We start from the raw sequence: 18,417 nt of genomic DNA, 5'->3' as shown, positions 1-18,417 counted from the left end.
CTCTGAGATTGATGTATGTCCGGTTCAGGCTCCTGGTATGGATATTTATTAGAAATCTATAATGTATCATCTTAAACCCTCTTGGCTTTCATTTAAGCCAAGTTTTGAGTCTCTTTGAGTAACTCAGAGGTCACCAGAGTTTGTTAAACCAACAGTAATAAACTAAATGTTTGTCTTATTGGCCGTCGTTTGCCAGTAAGACAAACATAGTAGAGCAGAATGAAGAAATCCACCTGCAGAAAGACGACTACTTTTCAGTTTTCTGGACGAGTCCAACAAAATTTTACTTAAAATGTCTGTTATTTTAGAAATTAAACTTTTCCAAGTATTCATTCCGTCTCATAAACCAAACTTACCTGGTTATTGTTTTTACTGGAAGGACAGAAAAATCATATTCTCACTTTGGAGACTTTGTGATTCTTTAGTCCGTTCAGTAATAATTGGGTCAACAGTGTTGAATAATCAATCAGTTTCCGTTCTGCTTTATTGGTTTTTTGGACCAATTTTAGCCGAAGGGCCAGAATAAATACCAAGGAGGCTAAAGACTTTTTAGAAATATTTAAAATATTCATTTTTGGGGCATTATTAGCAGTGTTTAAATTTCCAACATGTTACTGTTGTAAAACTATCTATGTAACTCAGTATAAAATGGAGGCGATTCTTGCTGTTCCTACAAAGCTTTTCCTTTCCTGAAGGCACTTCCTCATATCCTGAATGCCATTAAAGCATTTAAGACTATTGGCAGGAAGCGCTGCTCTCATTATCAGGTAAAATTGGTTTCCTGACAGTTAGGAAAGTTTGCTGCAGCCGTGTGACATGTGCACCTGGGACTTGTGTCAGACTGCAAATTGATTTCAAAGACATCCAAAGTAAAGTCCTGCCTGGACTGAGACTAAAACCTCAGTGGACGCCGGGCGCCACATCAGTTACAGTTAAAGTGAAGTGCAAGCTCAGCTGCTGCAGGACTCGCACGGCCTGAGCTTCCAAGTGACAGAGTCGGTGATATAAAGCGGCTGTGTTTAAGTGCTTAAAGGTCAGAGGTGAAGGAGCCGAGATGGAGTTCATGCTGAACTCAGCAGTGTGAGCGGTGCTGAAGTGGATTTGGAAACATTGAGGTGGACATAAAACAGGCAGTGCTGCAAGAAAACCTTCAGACTTCTTCTACGTTCTGTCATATTTTAATGTTTTAGATCATCAAACTAATTATGTCAAGCAAAGAAAACCTGAGTATGTACACTAACCTTAGCATTTCAGCTAATGTAGCTCATACACTGTTTGCATACTGAATGGAGAAAGTCAATATTAGCGACAACCCAAATGACAACATGCTAGTCACTCTACATGCTAGTGATAGTTTTTACACTAATGTTAGACTAACAGCTAAAATATGTATTTTAGCTCATTTTTGATACATTTGCCATGTTTAGCATACTGAGTGGAGTAACATGCTAATGATGACCCGCATCCTACTGGTAGTGTCAACATACTGGTCACTCTCCATGCTAGTGATAGCCCTCGTGCTAACGCGGAGTAACTCCCCATTAGAGTTGGTTTTCAAAAGATGTTTTGATTTGCTTAACTGGCAATGATAGCTTTGCATTGTTTTTGAGAAATTTCCCTCCACTCTTCTTTTACAGAATTGTTTTAATTCGGCTGCATCTGATGGTTTTCCATCATTAATGTCTACTTTAGGCTAATTCCAAAACAGCTCCATCAGATTTAAGCCCAGACTTTGACAGGGACGTAACAAAACCTTAATTCTGGGTCTTTTAAGCCACCTGCAGGTGTAATTTACAGTGCGCTTTCCAGCGCCTTCCGAGATGCAGGAAGCCCTCTATAAACTGAAAGTTGTGGTTTGGTGGCCTGAAAGTCGCTCTTTACAGCTCAGGTACGGTTTGTACTGCAGAAGGCACATAAATGACGCTCTCTCTGTCAAAAGACAGATGTAGTGAGACGCTTGTTGGCCTGCCGGGACACAAATGGAAGCTTGTTCAGAAAATTCACAGCAATTAGCAATGCCGCTCTTTTATTTTCCATCTCCACAGTCGGACATGTTGATGGCCGTATGTTTTAATGAGACGGGTGTGATAAATGCAAGAAACCTGTTCAGATTATCAAATGGGGAAAAATAAAAAATTCTGCATTTCTTGCTTTATTTTGTTGGTCCAATTATTTTTTTCAGAAATCTAAAATGAGTTATGCATGAGTGTTTTATCCAAACATGTTTATGTCATAATTACTGAGAAATATTCTTAAATTATTAGTTGAGAATGAGATGTTTGTGTGGAAAAACATGACACTATTTATGAAGAAAATTGGAAAAATAGACGGCTTACAAATACATCAACCAGGATCCAATTGTCATAAGTTACAGAGAATTATTTTATTTATCTGTCAAGAAATAATAAACCAAGGAAGTAGATGAACACAAAGACACGGACAGGATTTTCCTGCTCACTTCACATAATCAGTTTCCTAATGAAACCAAACCAAATTAGGGGCCCGTTGCATAAGCTAAAACTGCATTATTGTCTCCTCACTAAACGGATTTTCAGAGACGTGACGCACAAGTTTAAAGGTTCAGGGGAATAATTTGTTTTTGGAAATTTCTCTGAAGTCCTTCCTGGTGGAAACAAAAGAAAATTGAAGCCTGCGGGTGGAAAAAGCTCCAAAAAACAGCAGCACCTATTAACTGTGTTGTAACCCAGTGAACTCGCCAACAGTGGATTAAAATAATGAGGCTTTCTCCCAGACACAACAACTGCTTTAGTGAAATGTTACACTTACGTAACTGATGATAAATTGGGCCTCTGAGTGCAGTTTTATTTTACCGACTGAAAGTCGGAGTGCGGATTTAGATTAAAACGCGGAGCTCAGGTTAATAGTTCAAACGGATGGATTTGATTTAAAGTCACGGTACAAAGAAAATACAAGACTTGGTAAAAGTGATCTAATCTTTACCAGTTTTCTAAAATAATAGAAAAATACGAAACACATGCCACACTGTCTTTATTAGTTGAAGCCAGAAACTGGCAGCTACGTGTGAAAAACCTAGCACACCTTTGCTCTTTTTGTTTTGATTTCAGCAGCAGCAGCAGGTGCAACCGAAATCTGAAAAGAAAACATTCTGTCAGTTTTCTCACTAGGAAAAGTTGCAGACATTTTCAACTTTGCATTGAGACAGATTTTTTTTTTTTTAGAAAGTAAGCTTGATAATTAGGTTTGACCTAGATAGAAAGTTAACTATCTAGATAGGTTACTAGGATACCTATCCTAGCTACCCTAGCAAGGATATCCTAGCTCGGATAGCTAGCTATCTAGAAAGGTAGATAGCTATAAAGCTAACAAACTAGATAGGTAGCTTTCTACACAAACAGACTGACTGAAAGAGATTGTCATTAGCATGTCCCAGTCAGCACTATTAGATATACGCAAAACCCTTAAAACAATAAAATATGTTAAAAACATTCATGTTTATTTGTTGCTACAGGATGTTTTACAACTAACAACTTGTTGGATGTTTGTCACAAAAAGCCTTACTAACTTCACTTCATCTTTCTTTTAATTATTAATAATCTAGAGCATGCTGTTTGTGCGGATTTGAGGTCAGACTGAAATAATTTCTAAAATTGGCAGCTAGTTGTTAAAAAAGAAAAGCGATGAGCCTCCACTTGCCGAATAATTAAAGCCCCTCCAATGTTGTTTCTGCCTGTCAGGTTACATCGAGGAGGCGTGCATAATCCCCTGCCCATCAGACTGTAAACTCAGCGAGTGGTCCAACTGGTCCCGCTGCAGCAAGTCCTGTGGGAGTGGAGTGAAAGTGCGCTCCAAGTGGCTTCGGGAGAAACCGTACAACGGAGGCCGGCCGTGTCCGAAACTGGACCACATCAACCAGGTGCGCGGACAGAAACCATCAGAGACGCAAGAAGCCAAATGTTTCTGAACGGTGCTACAATATGAAAGGGAGTCAGTAAATGCTACGAGTTGCATCTACTTCAGAAACTTTTTGAAAAAAGTTACTTTGAGGGGTATTTTCACTACCTTTTTACTTTTACTTGAGAAATTTTATTGTGAAGTATTTCTGCTCTTGAGTAAAATGTGTGGATTTTCTACCCACCGAGTGAAAAACAAACATGTTTTAGCCACAAATTCACCAAACACAGACGCACACCTGCAGTTTCAGTTAAAGTTTCAGAAACTTTCTATTGAGAAAAACTAATTTGGAAAAAAAATGTATTTTGTCTGATTTGTTATTTTTTGTTACTTGTATGGATTATTGTCATTTTTTACCTTTATGTACCAAAATTTCCACTTAACTTTAGCTGATTGTCTGATTTTTAAATGTTAAATAATTGATAATTTCTTCAGTTACTCAGACTTTTTACCAAATACTTTTTTACTCTGACTTGAGTACTTTCTTGGATGGATACGTTTTACTTGAGTATAGTTTTTGGGTGCCTCTGCTGGAAGGTGAATCTCATTTGAGTTGTTGCCATTTTTGTGAATCCCCTGAAAGCGTAGCATATTAACGCTCCATTAATGGAGTTCCCTTATGAATTCCTCAAATTTGTAAAAATAAAACACATTAAAACTCTGCTTGCCAGAGCCGTGTTGATCCCGTCCTCGCAGCTTGTCTGTTTAGTTTGCCTCGGTATTTATGCCAAGAGCTTTTCTGATTATGTCCTCTGAAATGTTGCATTAATCATGGCTTCTTGCGCTTTATGAGCTGTTAGCTCGCTCTCATTAATCCATCTGTCTCTTCTTAATCCACAACAACTCCGTCGGACGTGACTTCCTGCCTCAGGCCCAGGTAAGAGCAGCTCTGTTCGCCGTGTGTCTCGCATGTAAACCTACATCAGTGGGTTCCTGACAGATTAATCAGTTTAATCCTGATTAATCGTCAACTAATTTAGTAATCGATTAATCGTTAACAGACTCAAATGAAAGGCAAATTGCTGAAAGAAAAACATACTCAGAGGTAATTAAGCCAAAACTATACAAAAAATATGTATGTTTTACATTAATAGGGGCCATATTATGTAAACTAGTTGACTTTTTTGAACTTTACATCAGGTTATAATGTTATTCCCTCATAAAAACAGACCTGGAGCTTTTTGCTTTGATTCTTTCATCCATGTTTGAGAAATCCTTTAATCTCCATGGCAACCATTCAGCCGTCCAAAACGCCTGATTGAACCTAGCCCCGCCTCCGAGACGCAGCTCCTCCTCAGAGCTGCAGATTCCACGCTTCCACCTCTCAGAGCTGCCCTCTCCTGCTCCTTCAGACTAGCCAGCAGCAATCAGCAAACACCTGGTGGATCTGCTCATCTTCTGAGCTCATTACATGAGCTGCTTCTCAAAAAACGTCTTTTAAGGGTTAATACAGCAGCCATGTTGTGATGACTTCCTGAAGGCGGAGTTTCACAAATAGCAGGAGCTTCTTAAAGAGACAGAGACCCAATTTCAAGGTGTTAAATCACCCCAGCCGGATAAATAATCTGTTGGTGGAGCTTAATCTCAGAAAGTTGATTCAAATTATCATTGTGTGTTAGACAGATCTGCCACGCTCCAGACCAAACTGTGTAAAGAAATAATAAAGTCCAGTTTTTACCCTCAGATGTTTTTTAAACAGCATGAAGGTGTAAAAGGTTTTCCTGGCTCTCAGGTGTATGAGGTGGTGCCATGTCAGAGCGACTGCAGTCAGTACGTCTGGGTCGCCGAGCCGTGGAGCGTTTGGAAAGTCAGCAACGTGGATCTGAAGGAGAACTGTGGGGAGGGAGTCCAGACCCGGAAAGTCAGGTATCTGCAGCAAATAAAACGATGAAAAAATAAAAATCAGGGTTTGGTTGTAACTAGTTACATTTTCATTTGTGTAACTTTTTGGGAAAAAAATTACTTTGTACTTAAGTAATTTTAATAATAATAATTAAGTAATTTTTCATAATACTTCAGGAAAATTTCTGGATTTTCTACCCACTGAATGAAAAACAAACATGTTTTAACCAATAAATCACCAGACTCACACCTGCAGCTTCTGTTAAGGTTTCATATTTGGAATTTTTTTCTTTTTCCTGATTTTGTTATTTTGTAATCATGTTGTTTATGTGAATTATTTTCATTTTGTTCCTTAGATTACCAAAATAACAAAAGGTTATATTTTGATCCGTCAAAACATAACGGATCAAAATGTATTAAAATCAATCATTAAAAATCATTAAAATAATTTAATGTTTAAATAAATTAATTGTAGAATTAATATTTAATTTTTAAGTATTAAATGATTGATGTTTTGTTAAGTTATATTACATTTTACCTAATTATTTTTTACTCGAGTAATTTCTTTTTACGTTTTTACTTTCAGTAAAAATATGTTGACGTAGTTCTACTCTTACTTGAGTACACATTTTTTTTAATCAAATTTATTTATTGTACCAGAAATAAAAATGAAGTTTCACATTTTCCCCAGTGAAACTAAAAACTTAACATCACATAACAATAAGTAAGAACAAGTAGTCATTTAAAAAGTTTCATATACTCCATAAAAAAACACAATATGCACAATAATATTTTAAACCAGATAGATATATGATTTTAAAAACACAAACTGGTATTTAGTTGCCAGGTTTAGCGTTTACTGTCCTGATGGAATAAAGAAGGTTTCCTGACGGGTTGAGCTGGTTTCCAGGTGCATGCTGAACACGGTGGACGGCCCGTCCGAGGCCGTGGAGGATTACCTGTGCGACCCGGAGGAGATGCCGCTGGGAGCCAGGGAGAGCCGGCTGCCGTGTCCGGAGGACTGCGTCCTGAACGACTGGGGCACCTGGAGCCGCTGCAGCATGGTGAGCAAACCCAGCGCAGAGCGGCGTCTCCGCTAGCGACGGAGGCAGGGCTGCGTCCCCGCTAGCGACGGAGGCAGGGCGGCGTCTCCGCTAGCGACGGAGGCAGGGCGGCGTCTCCGCTAGCGACGGAGGCAGGGCGGCGTCTCCGCTAGCGACGGACGCAGGGCGGCATCTCGGAAAGGATAAGAATTTATGGAGTCCTTATAGATTCCCATTGATTTAGGAAATAAACTCTAATTAAAAAATATTAACCATGTTGTATTTGATTCAGACAAAATTAAAACTCGAGTCCCTCTGTGAATGAACATGAAATATAGGAAATGAGCCTTGTCATAAAATGTATTCTAATTTATTGAATATGCCTTGAAATGTTGGAGATTATTTATACAGTATGGTGCTAACGTTAACACAATAACCAGGAAGTGAAGCTGGAAGCTCCGCCCCCTTGAGAGTTTCCACAGTTACTAAGCAACGGTTACTAAGTAAACGAACTTTACATTGTTCCAATCAGTTGCATTGAGGACGTTTTAGGCAGAGTTTGGTACTAACTCGTTACATTTACAATTACATTTACTTGAGTAACTTTTTTTGGAAAAAAAAAAAAACACTTTAAATATTTTTTACTGTGCTATACTTTTTACTTTTACTTGAGTAATTTTATTATAAAGTACTTCTTCTCTTACTTGAGTAAAATTTCTGGATCTTCTACCCACTGAATGAAAAACAAACATGTTTTAACCTAAAATCCTGCAAACACAGACACACACCTGCAGTTCCTGTTAAAGTTTCATACGTTTTTTATTGAAAGAAACTGATTTGGAAACAAACAAGCCTTTTGTCAGATTTTATTTTTTGTTACTTATATGAATTCTTGTAATTTCTTCCTTAAAATACCAAATTTTCCACTTTATATTTTGCTCCATCTGATGATGTAATTTTTAAATACTAAATGATAGTTTGATCAGTTACTTGAGTAAACTTTTTACCAAATACTTTTTGACTCTTACTTGAGTAATTTCTTGGAATAATAGACTTTATTGAGCTCCATGGTGGAATTGCTCCATCTAAGGTGTTAAATATTAACACAAATACAACCAAAAGAGATAAAATTTATAAAATATGTATAAATCTAAGAGTAATGTAAGTAATTCATTATGACTGAATATAAATAAATAAAACCAAACATGCAAATATGTTAATATAAAAATAAGCTACAAGCGGCTCTCTTTTACTTTTACTTGAGTAAAAATATGTTAAAGTAATGCTACGCTTACATTAGTAAAATATTTGTGTGCTCTTCCCGCCTCAGTTAATTGTGATTAAAGTTCAGATTAAAGTTACAACCGTCTCTCCTTGTTAAATATAAATATGTTTTGGAGCGTTTGTGCCGCGACGCCATCTTGGATCCAAAAACGATTCCAGGTATTTGAACTCCTGAGAACCGGTTCTCGATTCCCAACCCTAAACTCTTCGCTAGCGGAGGCTCCGACTCCTGAGAAACCCGCTGAGATTTATCTTGGTATCTTTTTCTTGTCACGAGTATTTTCCCTCAGGCCGAGAGGACACAAAGCTTAGCTGCACTGTATTATCGTGAGCAGTGTGTGAATCTTTGTCAACAGGTTATTTCTGGTACACGGAGGAGGAATAAAGTAGATCCATGAACTGGGGAAGCAAGACAAAGTGGCTTATACATCACCTATATTACACTGTGCTCACCGCGCGTTCAGCAGGGGACGGCGATGATTTATGATAAAGACTCACAACGTCGGAGCAGGTCTCCAGCTCGCATTTAATGATGCACACACACCTGCATATGTAAGCTGGGAATAATGCGCCTGGTTTGGCAGACTGCCACAGATATGTTAAATAATTTATTCTGTTTAGAAACTACTTTTGCTCAAATTTGCAGTTAGAGGGCTTTATTGAAATAAGCAGAAAGAAACAAAGCAGAGATCATGGAGGAGCAGCATTCAGCTTCTATGCAGCACAAATCTGGAACAAACTTCAAGAAAACTGCAAAACAGCTGAAACGTGGAGTTCCTTTAAATCAAGACTATAAGCCCAGCAGTTTAGAGTTGATTTAGAGCCATAACAACCAACAAATATGATGTGTGTTGATGTTTTTGATGATGGCCCTCCGTAAAGGAAATGGTGACTGATGCAGCCGTTAACTTAAATTACTCAGACTTATTTCAGATATGCATTAGTTTCTCTAATATTTCACTAAGTCAGGTGTCAGAATATCCTCTTCACTGGTTTCACCAGGCCGTTGTTAATCACAACCAATTCTTTCCCCCTCAAAAAGACTCCCCATTTTCCCACAATTCCCTTCTCGACATGGAGTCTGCAGTGGCGCCAGCGGGGCTTCGCACATGTTTTATTCATCGTTTCAGCAATGGAGCCGTTCAGAAGGCTGTCATTTTCTCCCACTGTTCTCCGTTCTTCAAACCCGGAGAATCTGATGGGTCGCCGGCCGAGCAGAATCTCTTTCTCAGCTTCCCTGTGATTCTCGCTGGAAAAAAAATCAAATTCCACATCCTGGAACGGGGAGAGAGGGTCAAAATTGGCGGTTTCATGGACTTTCTTTACGCTTAGACACGCTAATAAGGAGCTCCTGACGGTTGACCCAAATGTGCCCTAATGAGTTCGGAAGACTGCTCGGACATCGTGTATTTAAAGTCGCCGCTGATGCGACTCAACTGGATTTCTTTTGGCTTGTTGTTGCTCTCTGTTTCATCATTTTACGTTTCCGTGCGTTTCAGCCCTGCACCAGGAACAACAGCCACGTGCGGACGGCGTACGCCCTGCGGTACCCCGGCGTGGGCCGGCAGTGCCCGGAGTTGTCCGACAGAGAGCCGTGCAGTCTGAACCTCAACTGCTTCAACTACTTCTACAACATCACAGGTGAAGAGCCAGACAGCCTGTTTCAGGAGATGCATGCTAAAACAATTCAATGCAAACCATTCACAGAGGTAAACGTTGACGAATACAGTTTGCAATCAGTAAATAATGAAACTGTTTTTAATTTTCCCCCCATCTGATATTCAGGTGTGGACAAAATAAATTTAGATAATTTTCCTTCCACTTTACGTTCATTTCTGTTGTTGCAACAAAACACCCTGAAGAGTTTAGCTTGAATACTGTTGGTGCTTTTAAAATATAGGTTTTAAATAAATCTTAATTTTAGAGCCACTCAGCTAGAAATATTAAAGTTGAGATTAATTAAGAAACTTGACTGTTTTTCACTGTGGTTTAGCTTAGATTAGTAGTTTATTTAAAACAAGGACATCATGTAAAAACATTAATGAAAGACAATTTAGCTTAAGATGGTTAATAAAGCAGTTTAATATAAAACATTTAATCAAAAGTCTCCATTTCACTGTACAAAGTCATAACATTACTACAATATAAACAGTACCAAATGTCAAACTTCTGCTCTATAATAAATTTTAAAAACCTGTGCTTAAAGTTAATTAATTTCAGTAAAAGAAATCTGAATATTTCTGTTTAATTTACCTAAAACTAAATAATTCCAGGAAGTCTTTGTAATTCGGAGTAAATCGATCTCCCACATCGGTGTTTCTTCGTGACTCGTAACTTTCAGAAACCCGAACAGAAGTTGAGGTTAGCACTGATCCTTCTGTAATCAGAATTTATTAAAATTGCTGCATGTCTCTTATATAACCAGACTACAATCCGTTTATAATCCGCCTGGCTGCCTGCACAGAGGAGCGCATGTATCTGTACATAATGAATGAGAGGAGGTTATTATGGGTAAAACATCCTCCTTCTCTTGTCAAGTCGCTCCATCCTTCACCGTTTCTCCGCTTTTCCTCTCTTACTTTCTCTTCTTCTCGCTTCGTTCTCCTTATTCTCGGTCCCCAGAGTGACACGAGGCGGTTCGGCAGACGGAGGCGCAATTCCCGGAGTTGCAAACGAACGTTCTGCTGCTAAAAACAGCCAGTCGTCTCTGTTAGCTTATTTTATGAGCGATGCCTCAGCCTGTGTTGTTAAAGAAGCTTTTTACAACACACCCAGGTTGTTTTGAAAGCATCTGCACCCCAGATTTGGGAGTAAAATGCTATTTTTCATCACTGATTTTCTTTTTTGGGGGCAGGTTTGGCTTCTGGAAAGCCTAGTTCTGTATTGTTCAAAGGTGTGAACCTAAATGCGTCCATATGGTGAAACTCCTGGATGCTGGCAGAAATTACAGAGACAGCAGCCACATTCGCTGGCTCTGAGGGAGACGGCTTAAATAACCTCATCGCGCACAAAGTGTTCATTTGTTATCGTCGTTGAGCAGCAGCCAAATACTTTATAAAGCTCAGCTTCAAACAAAGAAAAGAAGCACTGATCATTTCAGGGCTATTGCAACATGAGAACATTTTGACGTGCTAAAGGAGAGAGATAAGTCATTTTTGTGATCACTCTGTGAAATCAACTCGTCTGCTTTAGGTGGGTATTTTATATGCAACACATATATATCCTAAAATCCGTCCAGATCCAGTTCCTATATGGTGCAAGGATTTCTGTGTCAGCACTTCCTGTAATTACATTTCCCCGGTGTTGTACTGCTCTTATATCTTAGATGTTGTTCTGGACTCGCTGCCTGCACAGGGATTTTCCAGAGGTGAACGGATCAAAATCAAACATTTGTTGTTTTCTTTTTAAAATAACACATGTTGCAGTTCTTTCCCACTTTGCATTATTTATTCAATGTAGTTTGGACTCTTACAATCATAACACTGTGCATTCATTATAAAAATTATTGTATTGTGAAGTACAAGGATTAAAATTATATTTGTCTTGACACCAAAATGATAAAATCTGCCCTGTCCGTCTGTCTGTTTCAGCCTGTCTGGTCTGATCCGTTTATTCTTGATTCACATTGTATTAACGTGAATAGGGGGCAAGAAAAAGACATGCTGTTATATATAGAGTCATTTAACGGGGATCTAAATTCACTTTTTGCACATTTTTATTCATCCATTTGATCACAGCTGCTTCTAAAAACATCCCAAGTTCTTACATTTAATTTTTTTTTTTTGCGATACATTATTTTTAATGTCTGGAAAATGAGCAGTTTCAAAAACCTCACAACTGTTGAGTCACATTCGCCGTTTCCTAGCAACCCCAGCAAAGCCCTGCCTGTCACCTAGCAACCCAAACTGAGCTCCAGCACGTTTGGTCAGCTGGATTTACTGCTGTATGCTCTGTACAATGGCTGCTGGAAAAGACAAGTGTTTCATTGTTGACTTGCCAATCGGAAACCACTTGCTGCATTCTCGTTGGTTGCGCAGGAGGCTCCATTTCTGCTCTTCAAATATGTACGGTTGTACAGTTGGGCATTTGTTTGTAGACATTTTTACGTGTGAGTGTAAATGTTGAGTTGGGGACGTGGCCAGAAGCAACTTATTTGGATTTAAAGTGACAAGACGCACTGAAACAGCTCAAAATAGACAGAACTGACCAGACTAAAGACTTATTTTCTAAGAATTATTTTGTGCAAAAAATGTAATGACCATGTTTGGTACAAGGAATAACGTTTATTCGCTAGACGTCAGGATACGTCTAGCGTATCTACACTAATCTCTTCACTGACTAGTGTAGAGAATTGGTCAATATTGTTGAAAAGGTGCGTAGAGAGAATAATTTGTCTGTCATCATGATGTCAGTGTGTCAATATCACAAACATAGACGACTGCTGGGGCGCCATATTTGATCAGCTGTTATATTTCAAGTGTCAGGCTTTCAAATTCTGCATGATAATTTTTCACTTGTTGGGGAGACTAATAGCCAAAAATTTTGTATATTTTTAATGGTTTAGATGCTGAAGCTACCAAAGAGAGGCTGGTTAATATAGTTATTGGGAAACAGAAAAATAGTCAGGATGAATCAGTCGTCATGTTCAATAGTCATATCTCAATTACATGTTTTCCTGATGATATGTAGTTTTGGTCCTATATGGAGGACCAAAACTGACATAATAATAAATAAAAGAATAAATATATAAATAAAATAATATATATCCGACATATATAAATAAAAGAACATATCAATAAAATAATAAATAATTATCCAACATAACAAATAAAATAAATCTAAAAATAAATGTAGAAATATATAAATAAAAGAATAAATATAAAAATAAATGTAGAAATATATAAATACAAGAATAAATATATACCTACATAATAATAAATAAAACAATAAATACATAAAAGAATAAATATATATTTTGATAAGAAATAAAAGCATAAATATATATTTTCTTTTTCATTTCCCCTTACACGAGTTTCCGTCAATAAAAATATATTTTGCTTTGATTTTTTTGTTGTTTGTTTTGCTTCTCCCTTTTCTGCTTGCTGTTTTTCCGTTTGCTGTATTATTTGCCGTTTTATTTGCTCGCTGTATTTCCTCTGCATCGTTATGTTAATGAGGTTGGGCTGCCTTCTATGTCCAGCTCTTCTACTATTGGTCAATAAACAGGAAAGAGAACGATCCGCGTGCAGATCGATTGTGAATGCCTGCCTATTTGGTGCTTTCGGCTTCAGTTCAACAGTCCTGAAGTAGTTAACGCTGTTTCTGGACTCTAAAGCTGCTGCCACTAATATGATTTAAAGATATATCACTATTTGTAAACAATTTTACTTCATCAACATAATCTAAACTGGACAAATTCCTCGCTGAATGATACCAGTTTGACTACGAAGGTACGTGTTTTGATTTTTTCTAGCTGTTAGTTGATATGCTAGGATAGCAATAGTAATTTGTTAGCTGGCTAACATTACGTAGCCTTTCTGTTTTGGAAATAGAACGTATTTAGGCTCTAATCTTAATCAGATATTTATAGTATAGACTGGGGTCGCCACCCCTCATGTAAAATGCATGATCGTATTAAACCTCCTCACTTACGCTAGTTTCACTACCCGCTAAGTAGCAACATTACCTGTAGCCACAAGTCCAAAACTTAAGTTATGCCAAACACCCGCTGCTCCATCACGTCCTGAGAAGTTAAACTCCTGCTACGATCAAGACATGAGGAGGAAGACGCTGCTATAGATAGATATAGATATTAAAGGATGCTTATTATATACACAATCAGAGAATGGTGGATTATCGATGAGTAATGACGGTTATCTAACACTTAAATGCTGTATTATTAAAGTTGATAAATAAAGTGAATCTCTAAACGTTACAGCACTGACAGAGCGGTGTATATTTTTCTTAACTGTGGCTAAAGCTACTGCTAGCTGGTTTACTCTCCGATCGGAGGCTGTTTATTTTATACAGAGAGAGAGAATGGTGAATTGACAATGAGTAATAACAGCTATCCAACACTTAAATGCTGTTATTAACCTTACCTTTTATTGTATCCTTAAGATAATGAGTATTCGTGACTTTTTCAGTCAGGTTTCCCGAGGCAAAATCACACCGGAAGTAAAGATGCACCTCCGAGTTATGGCGGCCATTGTCTGACGTCACTGTGAAGCGCAGGCATTCACAATCGATCTGCACACGGATCGTTCTCTTTCCTGTTTATTGACCAATAGTAGAAGAGCTGGACATGGAAGGCAGCCCAACCTCATTAACATAACGATGCAGCAGAAATACAGCCAGCAAATAAAACGGCAAATACAGCAAATGGAAAATCAGCGAGCAGAAAAGGGAGAAGCAAAACAAATCAAAGCAAAATATCTATTTTTCTTGACGGAAACTCATGTGTAAGGGGAAATGAAAAAGAAAATATATATTTATGCCTATATTTCTTATTAAAAAAATATATATATATATATATATATATATATATATATATTTCTACTTTTTTCTATTCTCTTATGTTGGATATATGTTCTTTTTAGATATGTCAGATATATATTTATTATTTTACTTATATATTTATTTTTATTTATTATGTCAGTTTTGATCCTCCATAATCCTAGTCTGTACATTTTGCCAATATTTATATGGTTTTCACCAATAATTCAGTTTGCTGTTCAGTAAAATTAACTCTTTGGTACGATGCGTCTTTTCCACAAACCCATATATTATAAAGTCTAGTTGTTTTCAAACTTCAGGTCTGAGATCAATGAACATGTTTTCCTATCCCTCAGGTGTTTGTTGGTTTCTACTTATAGATTTTTTTATAACTTATCTTCACTTCCACTAAGCTCCAAATCTTTCCCAAAAACCAAGCTTGCACTTTGATTTTTCCTGCCCACCAGGTAGCAGCTAGTTATTTGAAACTGACAATTTCTGACTGCCTGTTCTGCTGATGCCAGAAAACAAAAACCTCCGTTTTATCTTCCACTTCTTTCAATCCCAGACTTTTGGTTTTCTTTTAGTGTTTCTTTTACCCGTCGTGTTGACGACAGAAGTAGAATCCCGACCAACTTTCATTGGAACTGGTTATTGATTTGAGTGGTTTTAGATGAAAGGGAACTGTAAAAAGTAATTTGTCAGAAATATCTTGCCGATGTCCAACTGAAATTACTGGCAGTCACAGCACGTTTTGTGCCAGAGTGAAGAATAAGAAGAGAGTCCAGAAATAACAGGACAGGCTGAAGATAATTTCATCTGTCTTAATACTTAATACGTTATATACCGTCATGGGGAAAAAGTTTCTAAGGAAAGATACGTTCACTCAGTTGGTGATAAAGCTACTTTTAGAAACGATAAGTTGATGCAGTACTTTCCTGAATTACTTTTTCAGTCTGAAAATTCATTTTAATTTAATTTTAGACTTTTGAAAGACCTTGATTTGTTTATTTTCCAGCCATTCTGCTGTAGTTTCCTCCAGTGTTTTTTGTTCTGCTGAGAGCCCAACTTCAGCCACAGACAGATGGCCTCATGTTTAAATGGTTACAGCACTTCGGTACTTTAGTTCTTGGCAGCTTAATAAGTGCAGTTTGGTTCTGGTCCTGTGGCTGAAAAGAAACCCAAATCATCAACCGTCCACCTGTGAGTTTGACAATAGGGTGGCATGTTTGTGTTGGCATAATGTTTGGTTCTTTTCCAGACATTTAGTTTTATTTTATGGTCAAAGTCTGATCCGCATTGTTCCATAAACCTGCATTATTCTTCTTAGAAAGAAGAAGCTTTCTGCTGCCAAGTCTTTGTTTCAGTTTATTGGATTGTATAGTAGGTCCCCTAAAAGCTGAACGCCACAAATGATTCAGACTCTAAAAACATCAATAACTGTATTTTAATAGGTAAAACAGCTCATTTAAAACGCAATAATGCTCTCAGTGGGTTGTGTGTCCAGTGCTACTGGATTAGCTCCATGCATTGAAGTATTTGAACTTCTAAAGCTGCATTTTCCTTCAAATATTTTAAATATGCTCTATGAAAAAATGTGCAAATAGACAAATTTTCCACTATTTATTGTTAGCTGCCACAGAAAAATCAGAGTATGTCAAGTTTTTTTGCCCTCTTTAAACCACCTCAGCTTCTGCCCAAACTTGAAAAAGCTTGCTTCCCTCAAAGAAACGCAGGATCCACTCATCTCAGCGCCATCTTTTATTTATCTTTTCTTTTTGTCTTTAGATTATTTCAATTGACAGTGTAAGGCCTCCATGACTTCGCATAAGTGGTCAGAGTAGTCAGAAGTCACAGAGCAGGTTGAAAACCTACAAACAAATGAAACAAAATCAATTACAGATCACAAGGAACTAATTAACTAGTTTTCCAGGTAATGTTAATCTACTTTTAAGTTAACAGTGAATGAACAAACTACATTCCAAACACATAAAACCCATTGAATCACAAGGCTAATTTGGTCTTCTGAATGCAGATTAAATGATATAATGTCCAGGTCCTACCAGTGGTGTCTTTGTGGAAGCTTGAAGCTGAAGCTCTTTGTCTGAAGAGATCATTGGTCGCACAGGTGTGCAAAGTTACCTTATAGACTTCAGATGGGCCTGAGTGAAAGGGGTGGGTGCGCTTGATTCTCTCTGATTTGTGTGCCAGTTGGGTGGAGATAGCAAATGCACTCACAAGTGTTCCATTTGCTGTTTTAACTTGACGCTGCAAAAACACAAAATCTTACCAAGTATTTTTGATCTAGTTTCTAATGCAAATATCTTAATACACTATTGAAGTGTGATTTAGTAACACTGACTTTATACGTTTATGTACAAAGCAAAACTAGAAACCAAAAAGCAGTGATGACTCATGTTTGATTGATTTTCGTTTAATTTTTTCTCCTACACAGAAGAACTACTTGCAAAATGTAACATTCCTAGAGTCTCCAGGACACAAAACCAACTTAATTTGAAACCGTTTGATTGTCTAAAGTAGTATCAATTTCATGTTTTTATGTTATTATCCAAAGCCTTCAGAGCTGGTCCTCTAAAGACTTTTTTTCCAATTCATAAGAGCTACTTGAGCTAGATTTGATATAAATGAACGTGTGTCCTCAGAGGGTTTTCGGCTCCTTCAGAGTTTAGATATTAAGTGGGCGTAACTTGGAGTCTCAGCTGCAGATGGATCCTCCTGAGCTTTTAGGTTGGATTTGCTGAGTGCTTTGAGTTATTATCCCTCTGTCCTGGGAAGATCTTCCCTGTCACCAGTGCAGGATTTGACTGAGTCTGAGGAGAAAGTATAGCTCTCTAAATGTCAGCGAAGAAAAAAACCCTGCAGCTTCTGTCAGAACGCGCAGCATCAGTAAATGCCAGCCGTTTCTTTGATTCTACACTGCTGGATAGATGATGTGGTATACTTTAAATCACACCAATTCCTTTTCTTCTTTATCAATTAAACATAATTTAGCTGCCGGCTTATTCATGTGATCGCTGCTGAGGAATATTTTTTGTTAAACCATTTGAATAAATACTGAAAACAGTTTTGAATAAAACATTCTTTTGAATAAAAACTGAAAGGTTACAGCTTAGTCACAGCTTGAGTGCTTCATTACGTTTCCATTGTGCGGTTGTACAAAAGGAAATAAATTGTGAGGATTATAACGAACTGTATATCACGACTCCCCGTCACCTGCTTTTCATCTCCGCATGCACGTTGGGAGGTAAAATCAACAGTGGCAACCTGCTGAATGCTAATACGTGTTTTCTCTTCCTGCTAAATCTGTGTGCTTTTAAAGCTTCTGTGTGACAGTCGTACGAAAACGTGAAATACATCCAAGCAGTGTGAGATATGAATGCCAAAAAGGATAAATGGCTTATACAGCGACATGTTTTCTGCTACTTAAATAAACAAAAGATTAGCCCAATTTTATTAGAACCTGAAAAAATAATAATCTTCGAACGTCTTTCACTGTTGTAGTTTGGCCGCCAACCAGAAGAGGGCGCCACTGGTCATTCTGAAGCGGAGGCAGACACAGATTTAAAGATGGAGGCTATACCAGAGCAAGACAGGTTACGGCTCGGACATAACGGATTAATTAAAAGTTTATATTTGATACGTAAACATCCAACAGTTAGCTGTGAGTGTGGTATGGACATGGAGACTGTAGAACATGTAATAATTCATTGTGAAAAGATTAGGGCAAGTAGAGAAAAATTAAAATATGAATATAGGAAATATGATGTGGAGACATTAAGATGAATAAGATACTAGTTAA

General features: G+C 37.7%; 1 protein-coding gene across 1 annotated transcript in view; it reads left to right on the top strand.

Annotated features, from left to right (window-relative positions):
* The window catches only part of thsd7ab (thrombospondin, type I, domain containing 7Ab), a 226,273-nt gene that overhangs the window by 175,913 nt on the left and 31,943 nt on the right, over window positions 1-18,417 (top strand). The window contains exons 15-19 of the mRNA XM_081597176.1: window positions 3,717-3,895; window positions 4,805-4,810; window positions 5,666-5,799; window positions 6,686-6,839; window positions 9,602-9,743. Coding sequence (XP_081453302.1) covers window positions 3,717-3,895; window positions 4,805-4,810; window positions 5,666-5,799; window positions 6,686-6,839; window positions 9,602-9,743 — 615 coding nt within the window. The remainder of the gene's footprint in view (window positions 1-3,716; window positions 3,896-4,804; window positions 4,811-5,665; window positions 5,800-6,685; window positions 6,840-9,601; window positions 9,744-18,417) is intronic.

Source organism: Poecilia reticulata, chromosome 16, assembly GCF_904066995.2.
Source record: "Poecilia reticulata chromosome 16, P_reticulata-male-v2, whole genome shotgun sequence".
Taxonomy (NCBI): Eukaryota; Metazoa; Chordata; class Actinopteri; order Cyprinodontiformes; family Poeciliidae; genus Poecilia; species Poecilia reticulata.
This window is presented reverse-complemented; position numbering and strand designations above follow the sequence as displayed.